Below are 22,575 nucleotides of genomic sequence, written 5' to 3'. Positions count from 1 at the left end.
AAAATACATTCTTGACGTGTTCCAATGCTGTGACGCCGTCCCCATCCTGGTGGTCACCAGCGTGGAGCAATTCCACTCTTACGCCATGCGGTGAGCGGGCCAGCGCTGTCCCCTGCGTGCGTCTATATCACCGCAGCCGCTTGCTCTACGCCCACGACGGCGGTGTCATCAATACCAAAGTCATTGTGTGTTATGACCAGGTCGGGCGTGTCCAGCCCCTACTATGCCAATAGGGGGCCTCGCGTGCCCTCCGCATGATCGCGGACGGCAGTAGCGCTACCATATGGTACCACCTGGACCATGGTGAGTTATGTTAGTGCGATGGGGAACCACCACTAACGCCTGGAGGTTTTTCGAAGCTTTTTCCTACCAGGTTTTAGCCATGGATCCTGCCATGCTGCAAGGCAGATGAGCCGGGGTGTTTGTGAATTATCGAGTAGTATTGCAATCGTGCGATAGTAGGTGCTGGATATCCCGATCGGGAAGTAGTGTACACGGGTCTATGGAGTATGGGGGTTGTCATGTAAATAGAGAGCGTTGTCACACGTGGCGAGCCTTATGGCACGCAGACGTGAGGACTAAATGGAATCCCCTCCTCCTCCTCCTCCTCCCGACTTGGTTGCTTACCTAATCGAAACCTCTTGCGGGATGACATTGACACGAATGTGACCCTGTCATGGGCGAACGGGCAGCCGGAAAGAAACGCATATGCATGAGTGGGAAGTGCATTATTAGTGACACATTGCGATTAGGACGGTCGTGTAGGTAAGGACTGCAGCACAGACACTGCATCAACTTTTGTGTGAGCAACCCAGCCGAGTTGCACGCAGTACGCAGAAGCAGCGCATCTATGCCTCGATGAACTTCTTGACGTGCTGCAGCCAGCCGACATACTCCTACAGAAAAGCAAATGGCCATCAGCATCTGCCATACATACGCCATGACAGGACGTACCTTCTGCTCTTTGAACTCAGAATACTCCGGGATGAACGTGGACAGCTCCTCGTCAATACCGCGCTCCCGCAGCCAGTGCTCGAACTCCTCCTGCACGGTGACATCGAGCGTGTCGAATTGTGGGCCGATGTACAGGCCGCGACGCTTCCAGTCCGCCTCCGCCGTCAGCTCCGTGCCGACAGCAGCGTCCTTATAGAAGGAGATGTTGTCGACCAGGAACGCGCCCTCCTGGCAGAGCGCGTCGACGTTGACCGCACCGTCCGCACCCGCCTGTGACCAGCGGCATTAGAGAAGGGACAGCCCATGTCGGGTGACCTGGGTGCGCACCTTTGTGATGGAGATGGAGCAGCGAATGGGGTAGGAGTGGATGGGCTGCTCTTCTGGCGTTTGCTCACCCTCCTCACCCTGCTCGAACTCGGATTCCTGCTCGTTCTGAATGTCCGCAATCGAGAACATCAGCCGGATGCTAGCAGGCAAGGCGTCAGCGCGCGCAAGCCAGCGGATCGCCACGCATGACGCACGTCTCGTTACCAAACTTCCGCCTCAGCGCAACCTCGTCATTCCCGGCGGTGTCCTCGATCTACGTCGACAGGGATGAGACCCGGCGGGTGCATTGCATACGAAGATGACACGCACCTCCCAGACACCCTTCGCCTTGAACGCGCGCAAGAAATCAGGCTCGGCCTCGGCAGCGCTGTCCTTCTCGTACTGCAACTCCTCCCCGAGCTTCTGCGACAGCGCGACGTCAGCTGCCACAACGCACGCGTCAGCACCGCCACACCCCACGCCGTCAGCGCAAGCCCAGAACGACTCACCAGCACCCTCGCCAAACCTGCGCGCAGACACCGAGAACGCCCTTGACGCAACCGGACCGGCACGAGCAGCGAAGACGGGGAGAGCGGCGCGCGACACAGCGCGCGCGGCGCCGTGCACAGCGAAGGCACGGCTGGAGGAGAGCGAGATGTGGCGGAGGGCACGGATGGCAGACATGGTGGTGGTGATGGGCTGGGAGGAGAACGTTTACGTGTGCGTCGAAAACTGGAGGTGCGCCGCGGCGAGAGCTGGCCCGGGAGAAACGGCGCTTGCCACGTGCAGTGTCCGGATTTGGGCGCGGTGTTTGCCAAGAGCCTTAGAAACAAACAAACGCTCTCTCAGAGTCTCTGTTCGTCCGTGTCTGGTGCCGTCTAGGCCAGCTATCGAAATGCTTCCGTTGGTCGAATGTCGATACATAGTCATCTCATTCAAAGCTAGTCATATTATCCACCACGGGGATATGCCTCGACTGGACGAGAGCTCGATGACACGGCGGAGCACTCAGGCTGCTGAGTTACGATAATCGAGTAAGAGCCGAAACCAGTGTCCAAAGCAAGACGAATGCAATATCGCAGCATATACAGTGCACTTCTGAGTAACGGCTGACACACAAAGGTATAGTATGATACATATCATAACGGATACAACGTAACAGTTGTTCGAGAGGACAAACGCCGACGCAAAGATCATTGCTTGTATTCCCAGCGACGTCTGGTCAAGACGGCAGTCGCTCCAGCGATATGGAAGAGGGTCGTCCCAAGAAGCTGCCATTCCACCTTATCGGTCCATGCCAGGCTGGGATCAATCTGACCCACCTTCAGGTCTGTTGGCGTTACGGAATGAGTGCAACCATTCAGAACCCGAAGGCCAAACAACGGACGGATCGAACAGACACGGAGAATATGGCGCATCGACCGCAAGCCTGAGGGTACTCACACTTTCGAATGACGCTCCCGATCCCAAGCAACACCGAAGACGTCAGCTGCAGCTTCGCCATCGTGTCCAGAAGCCAGTCGCTGCGCCCGGTCCTGCGCTGCCGAGCGAGCACGAGCGCTGCGACCCAGGAGAAGACATCCGTAGTGACGACGAAGGTCGTCACAGGCAGGAACAAAGGCGACTGAGATGGGCATGGCCTGGAGCCGAAGACCATCGGCACGACATAGAAGAAAGCGGGCAGGCTGGAGGCGGCGAGGCCCGCTAGGATGCCCTGGGTCGCGATACTTGGAGAACCAGGAGGAATCAACGAGGTGCCCTAGAGTTGATGGAACATATCATCATCACTCGATACACACACGCCAAGCAGCGAAGTCTTTGGACGCACCTGGTAGGCAGCTATGATCGGCGAAAGCGCGAGTCCTCCGCGGAGAAGCATGGCTCCGGAGACCCGGGCGTTCTCCCAGGTAGACGGCATATTCTGGTCGCTGGCGGGTATCTGCACAACGCTTGGTGTGTTCTGCTGGACGGTGCAGTAGAGGTCGTCGAGCGTAGAGGGCTGCAGCTGCCGCCTTGCCCACAGGTCGCTCCGACTGACGTCGACGGTGACCTTCCGGTGGCCCCCGACACCATCACGGTCCGAAGTACCCACGTACGTACTGCACGTCAGTCCCGTAATGTTCGCGACAGATCCGAACCAGCGGGGATGCAATTGACACAATCCCTCTTACGAGCGAGCGTACACGCCGAAAGTTGATGGAGTCGCAGCATGAGTTGGCCGGTCGAAGCATACTTACGCCGAGGTGCCAGATGGAGACTAGTAGTAGCCAGCAGCCACAGATCGGATCGCTACCGGACTGGGCGCCTGCGCAGAATTCAAGTGGGCAACTGCCGAGCATACATCGCCTGGCATTGATCGCGACCGCTGTGCCACACAATTTCACTGTCAATATCCTCCAGTCATGCAGTCCAGGGTCGTGGCCTGGCATCACGTTCCTTAGACGTCATCCGCGAGAAGCATGCTAAGGTCATAGGACGTGGTAGGTTCCTTTACCATAAGCGGCTGCCCACCAGCTGCGTGAGGCAGAGGGACGGGAAGCACATGCAGCTGTCTATACTCATAGCCGTTATCATCCAGCCACATCGCCCTCGCGAAGTGCTATTTCTGCACAGGCTCCAGCGCGCGGCGGTCACAGTAGAAAATTTTCGTGGCGAACTACACCTGTATAGGCCTTATTATTGTCTGTTCCGTCCGGCGGTGGCGGCGGCACAGTCAGACATTGAATCCGCCGCCAGAGTGTCCTGAGGCCACATATCAGACACACAATCGACAGAACTGTGATTGGAGACAGACACTCTCATGAAAATTTTCGATAAATATCGACATCCATTCATCTGTTCAAGTACAGGCACATATTTAGTTTTACACGCTTTCAAGAAGCACGACCAATCGACGAGCGAGATACCATAACGAGTTTGTAGCGAGAGCGAGGACCACGAGGCACGACTATCAGGACAGGAGATGGGTTCAATCTATGTAAGCTACATGGCATGGCCACCGGTGCCCGGGATCCTACTGCGCACATTTGGCTCACCAAGAGGATCAACCACATGGAAGACCCTAATACTGGCTAAATGACACAACCAGGAGAATCCCTCAGGCAACGATGCCACACCATGAGTGTCCATCTCTGAGAGTTCTCGTACAAGCCGAGTAGATGAAGATAGAGAAAACGGACACGACGGACGGAGATGACGATGATACTAGTACAGTCGACCCTGAGGGCCTATCGCGGGAAGAGCTGTCCGACTGCTTGTCAGGCTTGACGAAGAACACGCTGGCCGCGTGCTGCATGACGCGCGTGGGCATGTACATGACCCGCAATTAGACGGCCACCATGGTTCTCGATGCGTCGCTCGCGTAGAGAGGAGCCGCATCGCCCTGGACAATACCCCGTGGGCCTTCGCCGTCCGCCTGCGGGTCCCCGGAATGCTTCGCCTTCTTTCCTCTTGCCCCGCCATCTTCATGCTCTTCACGCGCGACCGCTTCTTGGTCTTGTTCGCGGCGTCGCCGTTCATCTCAGCAGGCGCGACAGTGGGAGTCTCCGGAGGCTTCGAGGTGGCAGATACAGCAGGCGGTGGCATCGTAGGAGGTGGGTACGGCATAGGCGGGGCGCCGGGATATGCTCCATACGGTGAGTAGACGGGATAGCCAGGATAGTATGGCGGATGAGGTACATGGCCGCCTTCGGGATGCGGCTGCCCATCGTGCGGAGGCGGGGCGTAGGGATGCGGCGGGTAGACGTAAGGATAGTAGCTCTCAGGGGCACAGGCACAGAGTATGGCGAGGGCGGCGGGGCGGACGTTTCACCTTCATCGCGCACAGACTGGATGAGTACAAAGGTGAGCCTGTGGGATAGGGTATGGAAGGCATACCGTTCGAGGGCGATTCACCCGACTTCTCCTTGCGCTTGTACGGGCCACGCTTGACGCCCTTCTTGCGCTCCTTGCGGACGCCGTCGATGCAGCTGTCCGCAATGCCATACTTGACGCAACGCTCGCAGGGACGCGCCTCGTCGCAGCGTTGCAGGCGGTCGCGCAGTTCGTGCACTATACGACCATGAGCGGTGATCGACACGCACAAGTGGAAGATACGTACCGCCATCTTTACTTGTTTACGCTTCTGCCGCACCGGACCGGTGTGGGCTGCATCTGAGGCGGATATGGAGGAAAGCCTTCGAGGGAACGTCAGTAACTAGGTAGCCAGGCAAGCTGACTCATCACATCACCTTGTCCAGCGGAGGGCAGGATAGCATAGACCATACCCGGAGCGGGGGCGGGAGCGCCATGAAGTACGGAGGGGCGGCGGGGCGCCGTTCGCAGCGTTGGGGTCGTGGCTGCCGTCGGGGACGGCGGCGTAGGTATAATAAGGGGGTAGGGGACGGGCGGGGATACTGGCCGCCGTACTGCTGGGGAGGATAGGAGACTATGGGATGTGGCTGAAGGTGCTCTGGGGCCCCGGGGTTGGAGGACTTCGCCGGCTCGCTCGCCATGTCGCGGGTGGTGCTGGCGAGGTGGGGCTCGGCCGGCGGGGCGGGGGGGGGCGGTTATTTTCTGGGACTCTGCAGACATTGGGGCGGGCTGTTAGCACGAGTCTGCGGGCGAGGGAGAGGGCCCGAGGACCAGGAGCGGAGAACATGAGGAAGTTGCTCACTCCGACTCAAATCTCGTTCCCGATCTCGTCGCCGCTCAGAACTCACCGACTCACTCCTCCCTCTCCGTTCTGTTCCGTTTCAACTGCCTTCCGTCTCCGCAGCCCGTCGGTCCGTGCCCTCGTATGCTTGGATAGGCTGCAGTCCGGATTCTGGACGAGAGCGTGCTGAGCAATCCGACGTGCGCGAGGGTTGATGGTCAAAGGCGCAAAGAAGGGTGCACGTGTCGCAGGCTGTGAGCCAAACTTTGTTCTCGCCACATCCGTGGGCGCTACTCGGGCGCGTCTCTCCTCGACGGCGGGCCCATGCTCGACGTCCGCGGCGGGCACGATGAAGGGATCGCAGCGAGCGAGCCTGGGAAGCCAGCAACGTGTCGGCGCTGCGAACATCACCGGGGCGTCACGCTCATGTGGACCCACAACCACAACTCGCATTCTCCGCCTCAAGAGTCTGTGCTCCGCGGTGCACGGCCATTTAATCGTGGCACTCCCAGATCTTCTCAGTCAGTGTTGCACCTTCCATCATCTTTGTTCACATCTCTATTCAAGACTTCGGCACCATTGCGCCAGGATCTGGCATTCAGTTGAATTTCCTCGGGCGAATGGCTGGGGCATGCCAGGCTGTCAGCGCTTCGAATCTGCGTCTTGAAGGGTCATATTTCTTGGCAATTCACACGTAAGGACCTCAATCCAAACGGGACCCATTCCTGCCTTCTCAATGGCTTCCCATTCCTGACAATCTCGTTCGATGGACAGCTTCACGCCCTCGCGAGCATGTCTGAGTCGGAGCGTTGATGACTTACATGTGCCTACTTGCTACGGTCTAGGAACCCACTGGCAACACTATGGAACCCAACGAATCCGCCTTGCACCGTAGCGATTCCTGCTTCAACGTTCTTTCATTCATAGTCGTGCTTTCAGTGCAACAATGATATAACTCGAGCGCAATAATTATTTCAACTCTATCTCTGCTATCATATCTCTATCTCGTATAAGAATTGAGGACAGGTCTACGGATGAACTTGGTATCAACAGACAGACTGAGGCCCCACATTTATATGGAGCTCTCCATCCACCTTACTAGTTTGTTTAGAACCGTCCTACTCTATGGCTTACGTCGGTACTAGTGGTCGCGGGCGCTTGGATCCCATGCGTTCCGTACCGATGCGATCTTATATTTACACTCAGACCAAGTCACCGCGCCGCCGTCACCCAAGCAGCTTGAACTCGTCTCTACTAGCCAGTGTTGAACAACCCCATACAATGATCGCTCTCTACGCTATGATACACTATAATGACATGATCAGCTATAGAGCCAATAGCGCGCCGTGCTATCTACCGGCATACTATGTGCTCCCAGAAGGCATCCAGTGAGTGAGATACCTTGCTGTCACTACAGGCCGCTGACAGACGATTGTCATTCCACCGGCTCCTGCTTCTAAGGTATGTAAGTTATCGGCAGCGTCCCGTCATGTTCCCATAGGTCCAATCGATGGTATCTCATCCCAGCCAGTTCAGAACGCCCACAAACAAGATATCCCCGTTTGACCAAGATATCGGCCACGGAGTCATTCCCAGGCAACAGTTCGACACGCAGAGTGATGCACTCCAGTGCAGGGGACTGACTGTAAGGCCCCTCGGCGACTGTCAGCTTGAAAGACTTGCGACCTTGGTGGGTGTTGTAGCCCTGCGTTCGTTGGTGAGGATAACGTGTGTACATTGTAGTGAGACTCGTACGTCTAACCGCGCCCGATACCAGAAGGTGTACCATTTGCTCCCGGGATATGCGTCTTCAGGCTCCGCGATAACCGGAAGGCCGATATACATCGACGTCTAGAGGCCATCAAGATCTGCGGTACCTCTGACGATCTACAGTACGCACCATACGTTCACTTCGCTGCTCGTAGGTCGCATCGGGGAGAGGTATGATCATACCCTCAACCATGAACTCGCCCACCCACGGGACAACCTGCAGCCTCACGGGCTGTCCATCTGTGATCCGCTTGGCGAGCACGACGTACGTCCGCAGCAAGGCTCCGTTCTGCTCGTAAGTCCTCACAAATGCTGGCACTCTGTCCTTAATCGCAGCACTAACCACAGTCGTCGAGAGAAGCACCCGCTCTACAGTGGCGTCCATCCACTCGCTGAACCCCCTGAGGAAGCTAGGGTAGGGGTCGATGTGTCCCGGCATGACGATGCGCCAGTTGCACCTGAGCTGGCTCTCGGTGAAGTATCGAACGCGGACTCTGCAGGGATGTCCCACCTTGACACATGCTCGTCAGATCCAACGTATGTGGCACCAATACAGAGCTCGGAGATGGTAAGTTACCCACGGATATGGGTACGATGCGGTCTTCCAAGACTGTTGGGATGGCGTATTCCGGAGCGATGGATTCTAACTTGCTTAGCAGATCTAAATTGTCGATGCTCGCTCCCCATTCGAGGTTCCTGACCAAGTCTTTCGTCCAGTGCGGTGGCGTATGTACGCTGATGAGGCCAGGATCCGAGTTAGTGGCCATAGCGAAGTAAAATCAAGGGGACAGTGCGACAGTCGTCGAGCAATGACGGCATATCGCTCTTTATACGTCTCGAAGAGAGCTTTGGCCGTTCCAATCACTATGAGACGCGTACCGCGTTTGTTGCACGAGTCTCGAGGCATACGCGTGCCCAGCTACTATAGTGTTCTCAGTGGGCTACATTGTTCTCCTTGTTCGGACCTGGCAACCGCCCGCTCTGCTGCAACTGTCAAAACCCATGCAAGCTTTTATCCGCCGGTCGACGACGGAAATGGAGGGTCAATGCATGCGTGCACTGTGTGCATCGGCGAGACAAACGCATTCCGAATTCGCATCTCTCGTAGTGGCGATAGTGCCATCAGCGCCTATTTGCCTTGAGCAAACGCACCAGCGAGCCTCGTCTGCGCTGCCCAACATGTTGGATGCAATGTATCGGGGATGGTGTAGAAAAGGCCTACAATACAGCCAGAACAGTCTATGGATCGGCAACACGTTCTAAGTCCCTGTATACACCCACGCACACGCCTGATACGTACGTACCAGGCGCAGCTTCTCAAGGCTAGAGGACACACCGCGCTTGTATGAGAATTCAACAATCGAGATCAGCAAGAAAAAAACAAATCAAGTCCGTCATATGGATTCACATGTATGCCGTTGAGAATTGTATGATGCAAGATTGAGCATGACGAGACAACAGCAGAGCAATTCAAGCAAAAGAACGTAGCTCGGATTAGAGCTTGGCGAGGATCAGCCCAAGGACAACTACGATGATAGTGGAGGGCGCGGTCAGGACACAGTACGACCAGAAGATCGTTTTGCTGAGGAGACGCTCGAAAGCGTCGCCCGACGCAGCCTGTGTGATCTGCGCAAGCGTGAGCGCAGGCGGCGACGCGATCAGGAGCACGTTCGACACGATGAATACAGGGCTATCAAATAATCAGCAGCAGGCCTCGAGAAGGAACGGGAAGGAAACGCACTCTTGGAAAAGCCGCTGTAGGTCGTACTTCGCCGCGACTGCTATGAGTGGCACGAGCAGTATCGGCGTGATCACCATCCTCGCCAGCACTGCCACAAGGACCGTCTTCGTCTCCCCCGGGCGCGCCTGATTCCCCTCTCCACTCTTCTTCCGGCTAAACGCCTTGCGTATCCGTTCGCGCGAGCGTGCTGCCCAGCTCGGCTTGCGGCCCGAAGACTTATGCGTAGGGAGCTGCTCGTCCTGTTGGCGCTTATCGGGTGGGGTGTAGAAGTATACGCCGAGGACAACGAGCGTGAGGGGGATGGAGCAATTACCGGCTTGGGTGAGCGCGCCTGTGATGGGTGGGACGTGGTCCTCGATGAACACCTGTAGCGGTGTGATGCACGCGACGATGATGGAGGCGAGCGCGGCCCACAAAGGGACGGTCATGAAATCGCAGAACCCTGCCCAGGCTTTGCGGATGCGGTTCCAGACGCGTCGCGAGCGCGAGTCCGGGACCGAGGCCTCCAGCTCTGGGACCACATCTCCCAGAGGGAGATCTACATTGGTCCGTTCGCCCTCGCTGGCGTACAAGGAAGGTGTGCCGGATGTCGATGCCTGGGGTTGGGGCGATATGGATCGTGAGCTTGGCAAAGACTTGGGCTCCTCGATGATGCGAACGTGCGTAAGGGTCTTCGCGTCGTCAGCGTCAGTCAGGGAAGATGGTTCACGACGCAGGGTATGATCAGCTTCCATCGAACTGGTATGCGCGTTGTCATTCTGCCCGACGGGAGAATTCGCCGGGGCGTCTGGTATAGCCTCTGGATCCGCATCCGCCAAGAGCCTGACACCGTAACTCCATCGTACCTAAATGGAACCAGTTGTGAGGATAAAAGATAGGAATGCGCAGCATGTCATACGTACAATCATGCCCAGGGTAGAGTATAGCACGAGATAAGTCAATGCTCTGCCCAACATATCGCTTTGGGTGTCATCGTCTCCCCACTTGAGATTGGGGACGGTGACGACGAGACTTTGCATCAAGGCGATTGGGAGCGTATTCGAGTTCATGAACATAGCGGCTGCGATCGCAAAGTTCCTGCATTGCGACGAGCCAGTCAGCATACAGTGCTCGGATAGGTAAGCCACAATCGACGAGATCGAGTACAGATTAGCATTTGATGGGCAAGTCAAAAATGCCTCTGATCTGCTCCCGCGACGAGATAAGGTGCCAGAGATGGACCGCGATGCCATCTTATCATATCAGATATGCCTCGGATCAGTGGAACGCCAAAACGTTTGAGGGTACGCCACAGGCGAGCGAATCCCTGGCGATCCTGGGCTTCTCGGCGATCCTGGGCTTCTCGGCGATCCTGGGCTCGGCACCGTACCGAGGACGCCAAGGACCTCGGGTAGTGGATGAAGTCTGCCAAGCGACTGCGCGGCCCCGCTGAAACGGATCCGGATTGGAGTACACTCACCTCTGCGACTTCTTGAGCTTGAGCATCCATGCCAGCAAATACGCGACCGCCATCGAAACCAGAGTCACTATGATGAAAACGATAGGGATGACCCATAGTTGGGCCAGCTTGGCTGCATTGCACTCAGACATTGCCACGACCTGAGTGGCCGCTGTAACGTACCTGGTGTGAGGAAGAAAGCAACTTTTGAAAAGAGCAACGCCGGCGTGAACAAGGAGACATTGACGCGGTTGATTTGCTATTGCAGCATGGCTGTCAGTAGACAGTCATGTATCCGCCGATATGGCACACCTTCTGCGTCTTCTTGTCGAGAATGCCCTGGACAGCCAGTATCCATCCAGCAAAGCAGATGATGAAGACTTCGAGGATAGACTGCGGGCCTAGTCAGCATCCGCTCCGTTCGCGGTGAGCCCAAGGACATACCTCAAAGACAACCAGGACAAGCGGGCCGATAGGGGAGGAGGCCATGACCGGTGGGAGAGGGCGCTGCCCGGGGTGGGTAGCGAATGAATGACTAGAGGGCGCTGCCCCGGGGGATGAGGAAGGAGGGAATGAAGAGAGGGCTCGCTCACTCGATGCGTCATTTGTAGGGTTGCGATCGCTTCTTCCGCTTAGGCCACGATGTTCCCATATTCGGCTTCCCTCTCTTCCCCGCTGCCCGTGGCGCGCGAAGCTTCTTTCTCTCGTCGCCGAGTATCCGCAGCCGCCCAGCACACCGTACGCGGCGCTGCCGAGCCTACCACCCTTGTCGCTCGACTCGGATTGGACATCTTCCCGCTTAGTCCTACCATGTCGAGTGTTGTCCGTAATACAGCCGAGAACACGTCGTCTACGCCCAGACGTACATTCATAACTGGCATTCATGCGGCGTGGGGCACAAGCTGTAGGCGCAACAGGGTGCGATGGCGAAGGCGGGCCGCCCGCTGTGGGTATTCTGTTTACTACAATTGAAGCTCTTAGCAAGTAACGAACCTTCGTGAGTACATTTCCCTTCGGGATATCGATGACCATTGCCAAAAACGGGCGTTTGAATTTGCGCAGCCAGAGAAGCGGCATTTCACAGGAATTTGCCGAGGCATGTCCATTCAGTCGTCGGGATACGAAGTATCGAGCGAGAGAACTGGTAGGACTCATCGATCCTTTTAGAATAGAGCAGCTGACCGGATCGTGTCATGGCCACCATTATGAGCTGTTCTAGATTCTGTGCTTTCGAGGAGCAGCAACGCTTCCGTCTAGTGAGCTGTTTCCAGTGGTTCCACTGAGCCACTCAAGTTTCTCGTCGACATGAGAGACATGCGTTTGGGGCGCCTTCTATGATGTGTGAGCATACGGTCGTTGTGCATGGAGTACAATGGTAGAATACAGATAATTGAGAGCCACCGATGCCCCTTCGTCATGATGCGCTTTTCTGAGCTGCTCGAGTTCTCGTCGACTTGAGAGACCTGTGTTTGGGGTGCCTTCTGTATTGATCGAGACCGCCCTGCAGTTCCGAGACGGATACCCGATCAAAGACAATACAGTAGCGGGTGCTCTCAGATATGGCCACTCGCATACTGCAGCCAGAGGGCGAGGCATCTCGAAAACAAAATCCGTGTTAGCTGTCGTCGACATGAGAGAACCGGTGTTTGGGGGCACCTTCTACATTCATTCTGCATCCAGTTCGTTCTTCGTGGCCAAAAAGAGGATTCGGAGGAATTTACAGGCGGTGCTTCATGGATCCTACGCGTTTTCGCGCAAGGTGAGCTGTGCAAGTTTGCCGGCCTTAGAACTACTAACTACTGGCCGTATTAGTGGTACGCTAGATCCGATCGGTATGAGCGCTTGAATGAGTGGCAACCCGGATACGGCCGCGACGACGTCGACTCGGACATCCGTTGGTGATCATAAGCGGCTCGAGGTGCTGTTATACCCTCAGACTAGCGTTGCACCCCAACGCTTCCCACAGTCAGACGACTTTGAGCCGGAACAATCCTCAGTCGAAGAGGTGAGTAATGGCTTTGTGCGTGTGAGCGCTACGCATGCTGAAGAATCACAGTGGCCGCCGCTATTTGTCCAGTGCAGCGCACGAATATGTCCGTCTGCACCCGTACATAATGAAGAAATGCACCCGTATTCGCGTTGCGTCAGAGCTGACGCGCTGGCGTCTCCTAGATTTCTCAAAATAAGGGAAATCCAATCACTGCCAATAGGTGGGTAGTTTGGCATTCGACGCACGGACCCACCTCATTGGACAGGTCGAGTCAATTCCCACTCACTGCAGCGATTAGAGGCTCAAGCTTCATATATTTCTCCCTGGACGTAGAACATCCGGTTCATCGAATGCAGCGAAGTCTTATGCTGTAAGTGATTTAAGCGGTCCTTTACAAATTGCCAGATCCAATTGATTTCGCAAGGTATAGAGCGCCCCACTGCGAGCGGCAGCGGAGGACGTGTTCGGTACCTGTTTAGTACCGATGCATTCTTGCATCCGAGTCGGAGACAGCGTTTCTCAAGGCTGGTGCCCAGGCTGCAGACGGTATCAGTAGCTTGTCCCGCGAAGAACCGTTGCCCAACATCTATTCGCTTTGACACAAGACGCCTTACTAACAGCATAGTATGCCCTGCCAAGCTCCCGTGGGTCCTATCGATGGCCTGCAAATGGATGGCAGCTCGGGACGCTCGCAGACTGGGTTGTCCATGTGCAGGACCCATTTGACCGATGCATTGGCTACCGAGGGGCTGCCGGGGAAGAGAGCGCAATCTTGGCACAGTTCAGCGCTGGATATTGAGCGTAAAGACTGTCAGTAGCCGTCAGGCCTTGCGCCTGTGCGGCCGCCCGGGAAGTCGAAGACATATGTCAGGATACGGTGAGTGCGTTTCCGGGGGTATCCGTACGTGGTACCAGAACGTGTACTATTTACTCCCTACGTATGTGTTTGTAGGAGACTGCAATACATTGACGTCTGGAGGACGTGAAGATCCACAGTGGTGTCTCGCTGCCAATTGAAAGAACATGGTACGCACCACTCAATTGCTCCTTTGCTTGTACGCCGCATCAGAAAGAGGTATAATCACACCCACGATCTCGAACTCTCCCACGAAGCGCACCACCTGCAACCGCAGTGCGACTTGGACACGCCTCGTTCAACATCTACAATACATTTGACCAGCACGATCATGTACGTTCACAGGACAAATTCATTCTCGCGACTTCACTTGACATCCCAGACTCGGAGAACTCTCCACGGCGTGGAACTGTATTAGCCCGGACCGCGGCCGTGGATATTATGTCTCTCGCTAGTTCTCTTCCATCCATACCGGCGGCCCCCCAAATCCATACGCCAAACAAAAACCTCCCGAGGAAACTAGGGTAGGGCTTGACTCTGCCTTGGCATGACGATGCGCCATTTACGCGGCAGCCGATTCGGCGACTTGTCGGACGAGGACCTTCCCAACAATCAATGTCCCACCCCACTGCGAGATCCTCGTCAGGCAATGACACTGTGATCCCCGGCGGTACCCATGGTCACTGCATAGGTTTGCGCTCCTCGAGGAAGGTTGGGATCAAGTCAGGACGGCATATCCCGGAGTCGCGTGGAAGGGGACTCCAATGAGCAGAGGACGTCTGGGTCGGCGACACCTGTCAAATCTGTGTTCCCGACCACTGTTGGCTCAACATGGCGCGTGTGCGCCGACCATAAGGTCTGTGAAATCGAGGGGCACGATCAATGGAGAGGATAATGTATTGGATCGGTGCTTCGTCGAGTGCGTCATGATCAGTAAGACCAGCAGCGCCCGCGCCGACGTTGGCTAGCTAAGTCTCAGAGAGGCGAGGGATGGATCGATCGCAAGGTTTGAGTCGAAGTACCATACATGGGGACTGGGTTCGCAACGCATCCAGCGAAGCAGACTAGAAACCACGAGTCGGACCTCGACAACGGTGGCCGGATGCGAACATCAGGGGCCCTCGTGGAGAGAGGCCACACGGGTGGGTGAAAACCGCGTCCGAAAATTGACGCGAGCTCACCACCGTACGCTCGGCACTGCATTCCCGAACCAGCATTTCCCCAGGTCGGATGCAGTACGTAGACTCTCATTGCGCAGTAGCATCGACGCAACCCTTCCAGTCATCCAGGCGCGACCCTCCCAGTCATCCATCTCATCGTCCCACAGCAAACGCACCGACTGAATCTGATAACTTAGACCCAGTCAGGACGTGAGATGCAGTGTATCCATATCCGGGAACATGTGGTGGTAAATGGTAAACGCCTACTGTACAATCAGCCATCCGGGTCTCTAGAATCGCAACACGTTCTCCCTCCACCCCCATCACATACGCTCAACACCCCACCAGTACTTCTAGGGCCAAACGGAACGTTAACACCACGCACGATGGTGAGTACAGAGTCAGGCCAATGCCGTGATACATATGTACGGAGACAGTGTCTCAAGTTATGTCGCCAGCGCGTACGAACGATGCAAGTCGGAGGGGCAGCGCAGATTGCAGCAACACAGTCCGGGTGCCGATATCAGAGCTTCGCGAGGACCAACCCGACGACGACGAAGAGGATGGTGGAGGGCGGGGTCAGGACGCAGTACGACCAGAAGATGGTGCGGCTGATGAGCCGCTCGAACGCGTCGCCCGACGCGGCCTGCGTGATTTGGGCAAGCGTTAATGCCGGCGGGGACGCGATCAAAAGCACGTTCGCCACAACGAACACAGGGCTACAATCATAGTCACGATCAGCGACCACTCTCGGAACAGCACGGAAACATGAAGGCACGCACTCTTCAAAGACCCGCTGCACGTCGAACCGCGCGCCGACCGCCATCAGTGGCAGGAGCAACAACGGCGTGATTACCATCCGCGACAGCACCGCCACGACAACCGTCTTGGTCTCGCCCGGGCGTGGGTGTGCCTGCCTCTGAGTCTGCCTCGGCTCGCCATCCCTCCTCTTCAAACTGAACATCCCGCGCATCTGGTCGTACAGCGTCGAGCGGGACGCCCAGCTCGGCGTGCGGCTCAGCGGCTTGTGTGTCGGGAGCCTACCGTCCCTCTCTGTCGCGCCCTCGTCCTTCTCGGGCGGCGAGTAGAAGTACGCGCCGAGGACGACGAGCGTGAGCGGGATGGAGCATTGCCCGCGGCGTTCAGCGCGCCCTTGACGGGTGCAATGTGCACCTCCAGGATGTGCTGCACCGGCCGGATGCACGCGACCAGCAGCGATGCGAGTGCGGCCCAGAGCGGGACGGTCATGAACTCGTAGAGCGTCGCCCAGGCGTTGCGGATACGATTGCCCATGCGCCGCATGCGGGATTGCCAGAGTGAAGATGTCGGCTCGGAGATCGGACGCCCCATGGGGAGCTCCGCCGTCCTCGTCCTCTTCTTCGTCGTCCTCGTCGGCGTACATGGAGGTGCACCGGACGTCGATGCCTGCGGTTGGGGTTGAGGCGAGTAGGATCGTGAACTCGGGAGCGACTTGGGTCTTCGGCGCGCGGGCCTGCGCAAGAGTTTTGTGTCGTCGACATCTGTCAGTGAAGACCGCTCATGACGCAAGATATGGTCCTGATCCGTCGATTAGGGAACGCAGTCTCGTCCTGACCGACGAGAGGATCTGCAGGGAGATCTTCTACTGCCTCTGGGTCTGCGGTTGCCAAGAGCCTGACGCCGTAACTCCATCGAAGCTGGAAAGAACAGCGCATGTAAGCAACGGACAGAATTGAAAACACAGGGTGTACGTACGACCATTCCTAAGGTAGAGTAAGCACGAGGTACGTCAGAGCTCGACCGACCATAGCATTCACATTGTCATCATCTCCCCACTTGAGATTGGGTACGGTGAAGACCAGACTCTGCATCAACGCTATTGGGAGTGAATTCGAGTTCATGAACATGGATGCCGCGACCGCAAAGCTCCTGCATTGTGATTGAGCTGGTCAATATAGAGTCGCTGGAAGGACAGCAGCAGCCACAGAGGATGAGATCTAGAGTAGATTGACATTTGATCCGCGCGGGGCCTGCGATTTGCTCCCGCACGAACGTGCCTGCCTGATATTGTGCCACAGATCGGCCGCAGCGCTATCTTATCAGATAGGGCCCGGATCAGTGTGCGCCCCTGCTCGCCTTATTGCACGGAAATTGCCCCGCCCGCGACACAGGAGGCGATAGCGCACGCGCATCGCACGACGGGGCGTTTCAGAGCGCAGCACCTGGTGGAGGCACCACCACGGGCGGACAGTACTTATCCTCAGTGATCATCGAACCGAGGATGCCAAGGGCTTCGGGTAACAGACGAAGGACGCGGCGCAACAACGGCAAAGCGGGAAGAATCTGCCGGGAATGAAAGGCAACGGAAGATGAAACACTCACCGTTGCGACTTCTTCAGTCCGAGCATCCATCCGAATACATACGCGACTACCATCGAGACAGCGGTTGTCAAGGTAAAGAAGATTGGGATGACCCATAGCTCGCGGAGCTTGGCTAAAATACGGTCAGAAGCGATTGAGGTCAAGAGAGCCGTGAAGACATGCCTGGTGAGAGGAAGAACGCGACTTTTGAGAAGAGCAGCGACGGCGTAAATAAGGAGACATTGAGGCGGTTGAGTTGCTGGGGCACAATACGAACCTTAGTAGACAGCTATGGAGTAGCAAGAAGACGCACCTTCTGTATCTTCCTGTCAAGCACGCCCTGGCGCGCAAGGATGTATCCGGCAAGACAGACGAGGAAGACTTCGAGGATAGACTGTGGGACGATGTCAGTGCCCGTTCCGTCAGCAGAGACCGCCGCCACGTACGTCGAAGACGACCTGCAGAAGCGGGAGGATTGGGTTTCCGGTCATGAATGGCGTGATGAAGGTGGGAGAGGATGCAGCCCGGGGCGGAAGAGGAGGGAGGAAGAGGCCCGCTCGCCCGATGCGTCATTTGTAGGAGCCTTGGTGGCTGAGTTGCCGCGCCTCCCAGTCGCGGCTGGCCCATCCCAGGCGGGCGCTTCTCTCGCTACGCGCTCCCATATCCGGCTTCCCTCTCCTCCACCCTCGTCGCCGCGCACTGTTTTCTGATCTCATCGCCCAGCCTCCGCAGTTGCCCAGCACGTCGTTGGCGATGCGGTCGACGTCCCCTGTATCGCTCAGGACATCCTGCGCAGCTTCCGCCACCATCTTTCGACTTCCTTGATCCAGCCGAGAACACATCCTGGTCGCCCAGACGTCCACGACGACCTGCCTTCATACGGCGTCCGTGCAAACTGCAGGTCCACAATAGGGTGCGGTGCGAAGGCTGGCTGCGAGCGGTGAGTAATGTGCCTGCCGCCATTGGACCTGTCAGAAAGTCACGACCCTCCGTGAGTACAGTTGCGGTCAGAATGGTCCCTCTGAGCAACACGCCTCCGTCTCTGCGCAGCTAGAGACGCTGCTTCGCCGTGCTTACGCGCCCATTTCACCGAGGCGTGCCCATTCAACGTCGGGATACTGTCTGCACGAGGGTGTCACAAGCACCGAACGAGAGAACTGGTCGGACATCGACCTCAACGGACTCTGGCAGCTGACTGAATCTTCTGTCTTGCGAGCTGTCTCGGAATCTGTGACTGAAGGATAACTGGCTACAGCGTTGCTTCAGTTCAGCGCGCTTCCCCTGATCTTCACTGCCCCAGAGGGGAGAGCTGCTCTTGGCGCGTCGTCTACATCATATGGGCATCTAGTTGCTCTCGGCCACTACGACATACAAACCATGGACGGCTCACAAGCAAGCGTGACAACTTAGCACGTACTGCCAGGCGGTGGAAGTCCAACGGTGCCTCGACAGTTTTTCGATCGTGTAATAACGCACAGGTCGGATTGATGTGGCGTCCGCGAACGAGGAGTCGTAGATGACGGCAATCTTCCTCGTTGGTCATGAGCGGCCCATTACTGATACACAGTTCAACAACGCATGTCAACATCGTCTGGGAGAGACTCTTCACAGCGTAGAGGTGAGTTTGTAGTTATATGCGCACATCATTCTGCTGAATTGGCTATGGTCAGTGCACTATCCATGCCCATCTGCTTGTATTCCAGGGAGTCGATGCTTTTACCGTGGCTATGCGGATCGGTTATCATGTCTGCATGCCAGGGATGCTGCACGTATCGGTAAGGCCCCAAGAATACAATGTCAAAGCGTTGCGAAGTACAAGCGCCCGCTTTGGCCCTCGTTCATCACTTCCCCCGCTTTAGCCTCTACCCTCTTGTCCACCGCCACTCTGCCGACTTCGTCCTGTAACTACGTGGCAATTAACATCTCGCAGCAAGTGGTCGACTCAGGAGACATCTCTCCGTTCTTGGTGGTCTTGTCAAAGTTGACTGGCTTAAGCCCCTATTGTGTCCTCCAATAAGTATCAAAAGCACGCCGGCCTACCCTCGCTTCCTCCCCGCCACAGCTACAGTATGTTATCTGATCGTGCCACATGCAACCAGGTCCGAGACCTACCCAGGAGTTCGTATCTCGTATCCCGTTCTTCGAGTCTCCGGACATCCTCGCGTCCGGCCACTATCATGTCCTCTCCGGAATCGCGACGCAGCCACTCCCTATCCCCCAGGCTCACGATCCCCAGGAAACGCAGCCGCATGTCCCCCCGCGCACGTTGACGACTCCCATCGTTTCCGGTACGTGCCCGTCCTAGTCAGGATTGACAACTGATGTGCGAATCCGTGTCCAGCGCGGTACATCCTGCCTCGCGCGCCTGAGGATGTACAAGCATCTGCGCTGGCTCAACTTGCCGCTGGTCTACTCCCTCGATAGCAGGCCCAGCAACCCCGCGAGCCTCTGGACGGATTGGATGACAGCGACCCTCGAGTCAGAGACGTGGTCCCTCACAGTGGTGAGCCTCATGATCGCGAGTGGCGTCCCACCGCGCGCGACTGACTGCTTCGCAGAGCGGCACGATCGTGAAGTCGTGCATCGTCCGTGCAGAACGGCGGGGGGACGGACGGGTGATTAGGCTCAGGGTGATCCCGTTCTTTGGCGAGATGTACGTGCCTGACCTGCGGACGCTGCGGGGGTCGATACTGCCCGGGGTGCCGTATACTCCGTCGGAGTACTACCAGCGGGGCTTGGATTCGGTGAGTGTCCCAGCGGACTCCAATGACGGAAAGACTCACTGATGCTGTCCACCGGCATAGAATACCGTCTGGGTGGGCATCCTCACCTCCGTCGTGTCCAAACACACAGACGACAGGACGTCGTCGTACATCTGGTATCGAGTCGCGTTGGAGGTCAGCACTCTCCTTTCTGCCCTTCCTTTCTCATCCAACAGTCCATTCTAGCTGAATGACCGTGTGAGGAAGAAGAGGTCGCTCGCGGCGGTACACCGCGGCCCGTACGACGTCCCTGAACACCGATGTTACCTGCGCATCACCGTCGACGACGACGTCCGCCTGTTGCCGGGATATGGCAGCATGGCCGGTCTGCGAGCGGCGGGGGTGACAATGTGGGATGAGATGAAGGCGATGCTTGAAATGGGCCACACGGAGTACGACCCACACGGGATGTACCGACTGTGTGCTGCGAGCTGCCTGTGCGGGGCGTCCACCGGGCTACGGCGGCCGCTATCGAGTGGGTCCATTACAGGTGGTGATGTATAGGATATATTTTGTATGCACAGTATTACCCTTCATGCAATACATGCACATTTGCATTTTGCGGACCCGCCGGCATCGCTTAGCAGACATGACCACAGCTAGTGTCCAGAAAGTGCTAGTGCGGAGACAATCACGACCTGTAGAGCATCATCCCACGGAGGGTGCGCGAAGCGACGCGGCCACTTGCACAAGAGTGCTCAATAGTGAAACCCATGGCCTCCTCGCCTCCCATCTAACACCACACGCATTCGCGTCGAGCCACTCCTTGTCTTCGGGCGCGAGCTCGCAGCAATTTCGAACGTCGACGGTCATCACTGAAGACACCACAAACCCCGGCTCGCCGTACTGCGCGAAGTCCGTCGCTTCGTGCGCCGTGCGACGCGCCTCGACCCCCCGCTCCGGAACTGCGTGCACCCGTCGATCATGAGCGCGCGGAGCCTCGGGCAGAGCCAGATGGGGTCGTCGTCGCCTTCCACGGCCGCCTCAGGGTCGGCAACGGTCTGAGTCTCCGCGAGCCTGCGGAGCACGTCCGTGGTCAGGCCGGCACAGTCTATGAAGCTCGCTTCGTCATATCGAAAGTCGCCCGGAACGGACGCGAAGAGGCTGAAGAGTGCCGTCGCGGTGTTGATTTCTTTCAGCGTGATATAGCTGGCCTCCGAGAGCGCGGCGCCTGGGGGTGGGGTCGAGCACCGTGTGTACGACATAGCATCGACCAGGGGGTAGTAGAGCAGCCGGCCGTACTCCGCGATCACATCGTCGCCCATGTCGATGAAGTCGACGTCGGGCTGCCAGATCAGTACCCTGCCATTGGGGGGCGGTATGGCCGGCCCAGCGTAGGAACAGTCGAGGTGGAGGTTGTCGAGCTTGAGGTTGCACAGCCCCGGGCAGTGCACGACGCATTTGAGGAGGTCGACGAGCGGGAAGATCGCGTTGCGCGCGTCGTAGTCGGTGATGGCGAGGGTTACGAGCTTGGATGGCATGGTGGATTGGGGAAAATGATTTACGTATGACTCGCGGAAGTGGACCTCGCCCATAGACAAGTTCTCCAGTACGGGCGTGTCGAAGTCACCAACTCGAGGCGAGACTATCCCGACGCTGTCTACCAAATCGTCAATCATGAAGTCAAGAACGAGCGTCTGCAGCTGTTCTGCGCGCCCCACGAGGTCGAACCGAGGGATCGGGAGTGAACTGGAGTATAGGAGCTTCATGCATAGAGTTGTACATCGCTTGATATGAGGCAAAAGCACTTCAATGACGGCTTTTTCCTGAGCCTTCTCCGTAGAGTCCTCTATGGACGGGTCGAACCTCCGCAGAAAATAGATCTCAAGGGGGCGATCCCGCGACCATGCGAGATACTGGCAGATCCTGGGAAGCGGGGTGGGGTCCCTTCCGATCCAGATAACGAAGTGTGTCCAGAACTGCGATGAGTTCGACATGGCTTCTCGCCACAAAGGAGAGACGGAGGCAAGGCATTCTGGAGAGGGGTGTTCGTAATTCGGGCCATTGGTTGTGGACCAAGGATCTAGAAAAATGATCTCAGCCGGAACCTTGGGCAGGCTATTTCACGGAACACGGCGCGGAAGATGATGAGGAGAACGTCAGGTGGAAGGTCAACGATGGTGGTGCGAGGTTTGCGGCCGATATTGCCGCTTTCAGAAGGCGTGCAAGCAGTGGTACTGGACGGGCTTGTATCCGAGTCGTTCCCCGGCGAGCGCATGTTAGAGTTGCAGTGTTCTCACTGCTTGAGTGAACTTATACTAGGGGTTCATGATTAGTCGATACAATGAGACGGACACGCTGAACTCGCATTATGTACACTTACTACTAGTACTGTTTGGAGACACACAAGGTGCACGGTCTGAAGGTATACTGACAGCGCTACCTGAACGACAGAGGAAGGCCTGTGAGGGGGAGCAAAAGTAGATTCTATTTCGTCACGATTGTCGCGCCCGGAGGGATCGCGGGAGGAAGCTATATGGGCGCTTATTTGGCGTGTGCACTACGTGCCAACTACCGCCACCGTCTTCGCCTTTCCTCTCCGTTGTTGTCTATATCAAAACCTTAGTTGCGGTCTTATATCCTGGACCGGTTGCAACGACACTTTTGAGGGGCGCGCTCAGACGT

At 56.9% G+C, this 22,575-nt stretch overlaps 9 protein-coding genes across 9 annotated transcripts; 2 read left to right on the top strand and 7 right to left on the bottom strand.

Annotated features, from left to right (window-relative positions):
• Window positions 1–216: 216 nt before the first annotated feature.
• B0H18DRAFT_1039499 (mitochondrial glycoprotein) lies at window positions 217–1,808 on the bottom strand. The gene is made up of 3 exons (XM_048030502.1): window positions 1,284–1,808; window positions 360–1,226; window positions 217–303 (listed from the first exon to the last, which is right to left on the bottom strand). The coding sequence occupies exons 1-2, from the start codon at window positions 1,408–1,410 to the stop codon at window positions 628–630; spliced, it is 726 nt and encodes a 241-aa protein (XP_047887511.1). The 5' UTR covers window positions 1,411–1,808; the 3' UTR covers window positions 217–303; window positions 360–627.
• Window positions 1,809–2,019: 211 nt separating this feature from the next.
• On the bottom strand, window positions 2,020–3,493 carry B0H18DRAFT_1039493 (uncharacterized protein). Its single transcript, XM_048030501.1, has 3 exons — window positions 3,089–3,493; window positions 2,704–3,019; window positions 2,020–2,590 (listed from the first exon to the last, which is right to left on the bottom strand). Exons 1-3 carry the CDS (start codon window positions 3,176–3,178, stop codon window positions 2,454–2,456), a joined length of 543 nt encoding a protein of 180 aa, XP_047887510.1. The 5' UTR covers window positions 3,179–3,493; the 3' UTR covers window positions 2,020–2,453.
• Window positions 3,494–7,214: 3,721 nt separating this feature from the next.
• On the bottom strand, window positions 7,215–8,705 carry B0H18DRAFT_1107757 (uncharacterized protein; the record flags this gene model as incomplete). Its single annotated transcript, XM_048032723.1, has 5 exons — window positions 8,245–8,705; window positions 7,794–8,174; window positions 7,649–7,744; window positions 7,538–7,598; window positions 7,215–7,246 (listed from the first exon to the last, which is right to left on the bottom strand). Exons 1-5 carry the CDS (start codon window positions 8,428–8,430, stop codon window positions 7,215–7,217), a joined length of 756 nt encoding a protein of 251 aa, XP_047887509.1. The 5' UTR covers window positions 8,431–8,705.
• On the bottom strand, window positions 8,691–11,405 carry B0H18DRAFT_1107756 (auxin efflux carrier). Its single transcript, XM_048032722.1, has 7 exons — window positions 11,287–11,405; window positions 11,155–11,235; window positions 11,026–11,101; window positions 10,864–10,975; window positions 10,307–10,481; window positions 9,405–10,249; window positions 8,691–9,353 (listed from the first exon to the last, which is right to left on the bottom strand). Exons 1-7 carry the CDS (start codon window positions 11,329–11,331, stop codon window positions 9,158–9,160), a joined length of 1,530 nt encoding a protein of 509 aa, XP_047887508.1. The 5' UTR covers window positions 11,332–11,405; the 3' UTR covers window positions 8,691–9,157.
• Window positions 11,406–12,141: 736 nt separating this feature from the next.
• Window positions 12,142–12,743, top strand: B0H18DRAFT_1039469 (uncharacterized protein; the record flags this gene model as incomplete). Its single annotated transcript, XM_048030500.1, has 4 exons — window positions 12,142–12,171; window positions 12,227–12,438; window positions 12,480–12,521; window positions 12,545–12,743. Coding segments are annotated over 2 exons (186 nt in total), but the record flags the coding sequence as incomplete, so codon positions are not given.
• A 2,252-nt stretch (window positions 12,744–14,995) lies between these two features.
• B0H18DRAFT_1039466 (uncharacterized protein) lies at window positions 14,996–17,265 on the bottom strand (the record flags this gene model as incomplete). Its single annotated transcript, XM_048030499.1, has 6 exons — window positions 14,996–15,567; window positions 15,631–16,204; window positions 16,249–16,405; window positions 16,447–16,590; window positions 16,633–16,756; window positions 17,210–17,265. The coding sequence occupies 6 exons, from the start codon at window positions 17,260–17,262 to the stop codon at window positions 15,372–15,374; spliced, it is 1,248 nt and encodes a 415-aa protein (XP_047887506.1). The 3' UTR covers window positions 14,996–15,371.
• A 1,908-nt stretch (window positions 17,266–19,173) lies between these two features.
• B0H18DRAFT_1039462 (uncharacterized protein) lies at window positions 19,174–20,501 on the top strand. Its single transcript, XM_048030498.1, has 6 exons — window positions 19,174–19,439; window positions 19,530–19,691; window positions 19,747–19,932; window positions 19,993–20,085; window positions 20,137–20,275; window positions 20,344–20,501. Exons 1-6 carry the CDS (start codon window positions 19,278–19,280, stop codon window positions 20,445–20,447), a joined length of 846 nt encoding a protein of 281 aa, XP_047887505.1. The 5' UTR covers window positions 19,174–19,277; the 3' UTR covers window positions 20,448–20,501.
• Window positions 20,502–21,054: 553 nt separating this feature from the next.
• On the bottom strand, window positions 21,055–22,385 carry B0H18DRAFT_914471 (uncharacterized protein; the record flags this gene model as incomplete). Its single annotated transcript, XM_048041583.1, has 2 exons — window positions 22,274–22,385; window positions 21,055–22,208 (listed from the first exon to the last, which is right to left on the bottom strand). A coding segment is annotated over exon 2 (831 nt), but the record flags the coding sequence as incomplete, so codon positions are not given.
• B0H18DRAFT_939459 (uncharacterized protein) lies at window positions 22,018–22,385 on the bottom strand (the record flags this gene model as incomplete). Its single annotated transcript, XM_048041858.1, has 2 exons — window positions 22,018–22,208; window positions 22,274–22,385. Coding segments are annotated over 2 exons (151 nt in total), but the record flags the coding sequence as incomplete, so codon positions are not given.
• Window positions 22,386–22,575: the final 190 nt, after the last annotated feature.

The sequence above is a fragment of the Fomitopsis serialis genome, assembly GCF_022376445.1.
Source record: "Fomitopsis serialis strain Sig1Antser10 chromosome Unknown B0H18scaffold_125, whole genome shotgun sequence".
In the NCBI taxonomy this organism is placed as follows: Eukaryota; Fungi; Basidiomycota; class Agaricomycetes; order Polyporales; family Fomitopsidaceae; genus Fomitopsis; species Fomitopsis serialis.
Note: the sequence above shows the minus strand (reverse complement) of the source record. Positions and strands in the feature narration are given on the sequence as shown.

Excerpts from the sequence above, each read along its gene's own strand:
- B0H18DRAFT_1039462 (XM_048030498.1), top strand. The coding sequence starts at position 19,278 with ATGCAACCAGGTCCGAGACCTACCCAGGAGTTCGTATCTCGTATCCCG. Across the intron at positions 19,440-19,529 it reads CCCAGGAAACGCAGCCGCAT|CGCGGTACATCCTGCCTCGC; the intron begins GTCCCCCCGCGC and ends ATCCGTGTCCAG. Across the intron at positions 19,692-19,746 it reads AGACGTGGTCCCTCACAGTG|AGCGGCACGATCGTGAAGTC; the intron begins GTGAGCCTCATG and ends ACTGCTTCGCAG.
- B0H18DRAFT_1039499 (XM_048030502.1), bottom strand. The coding sequence starts at position 1,410 with ATGTTCTCGATTGCGGACATTCAGAACGAGCAGGAATCCGAGTTCGAG. Across the intron at positions 1,227-1,283 it reads CTGCTCCATCTCCATCACAA|AGGCGGGTGCGGACGGTGCG; the intron begins AGGTGCGCACCC and ends GCCGCTGGTCAC.
- B0H18DRAFT_1039493 (XM_048030501.1), bottom strand. The coding sequence starts at position 3,178 with ATGCCGTCTACCTGGGAGAACGCCCGGGTCTCCGGAGCCATGCTTCTC. Across the intron at positions 3,020-3,088 it reads CGATCATAGCTGCCTACCAG|GGCACCTCGTTGATTCCTCC; the intron begins GTGCGTCCAAAG and ends CATCAACTCTAG. Across the intron at positions 2,591-2,703 it reads CGGGAGCGTCATTCGAAAGT|ACCTGAAGGTGGGTCAGATT; the intron begins GTGAGTACCCTC and ends TAACGCCAACAG.
- B0H18DRAFT_1107756 (XM_048032722.1), bottom strand. The coding sequence starts at position 11,331 with ATGGCCTCCTCCCCTATCGGCCCGCTTGTCCTGGTTGTCTTTGAG. Across the intron at positions 11,236-11,286 it reads TTGTCCTGGTTGTCTTTGAG|TCTATCCTCGAAGTCTTCAT; the intron begins GTATGTCCTTGG and ends CTAGGCCCGCAG. Across the intron at positions 10,976-11,025 it reads TGCTTTCTTCCTCACACCAG|CCAAGCTGGCCCAACTATGG; the intron begins GTACGTTACAGC and ends AGTGCAATGCAG.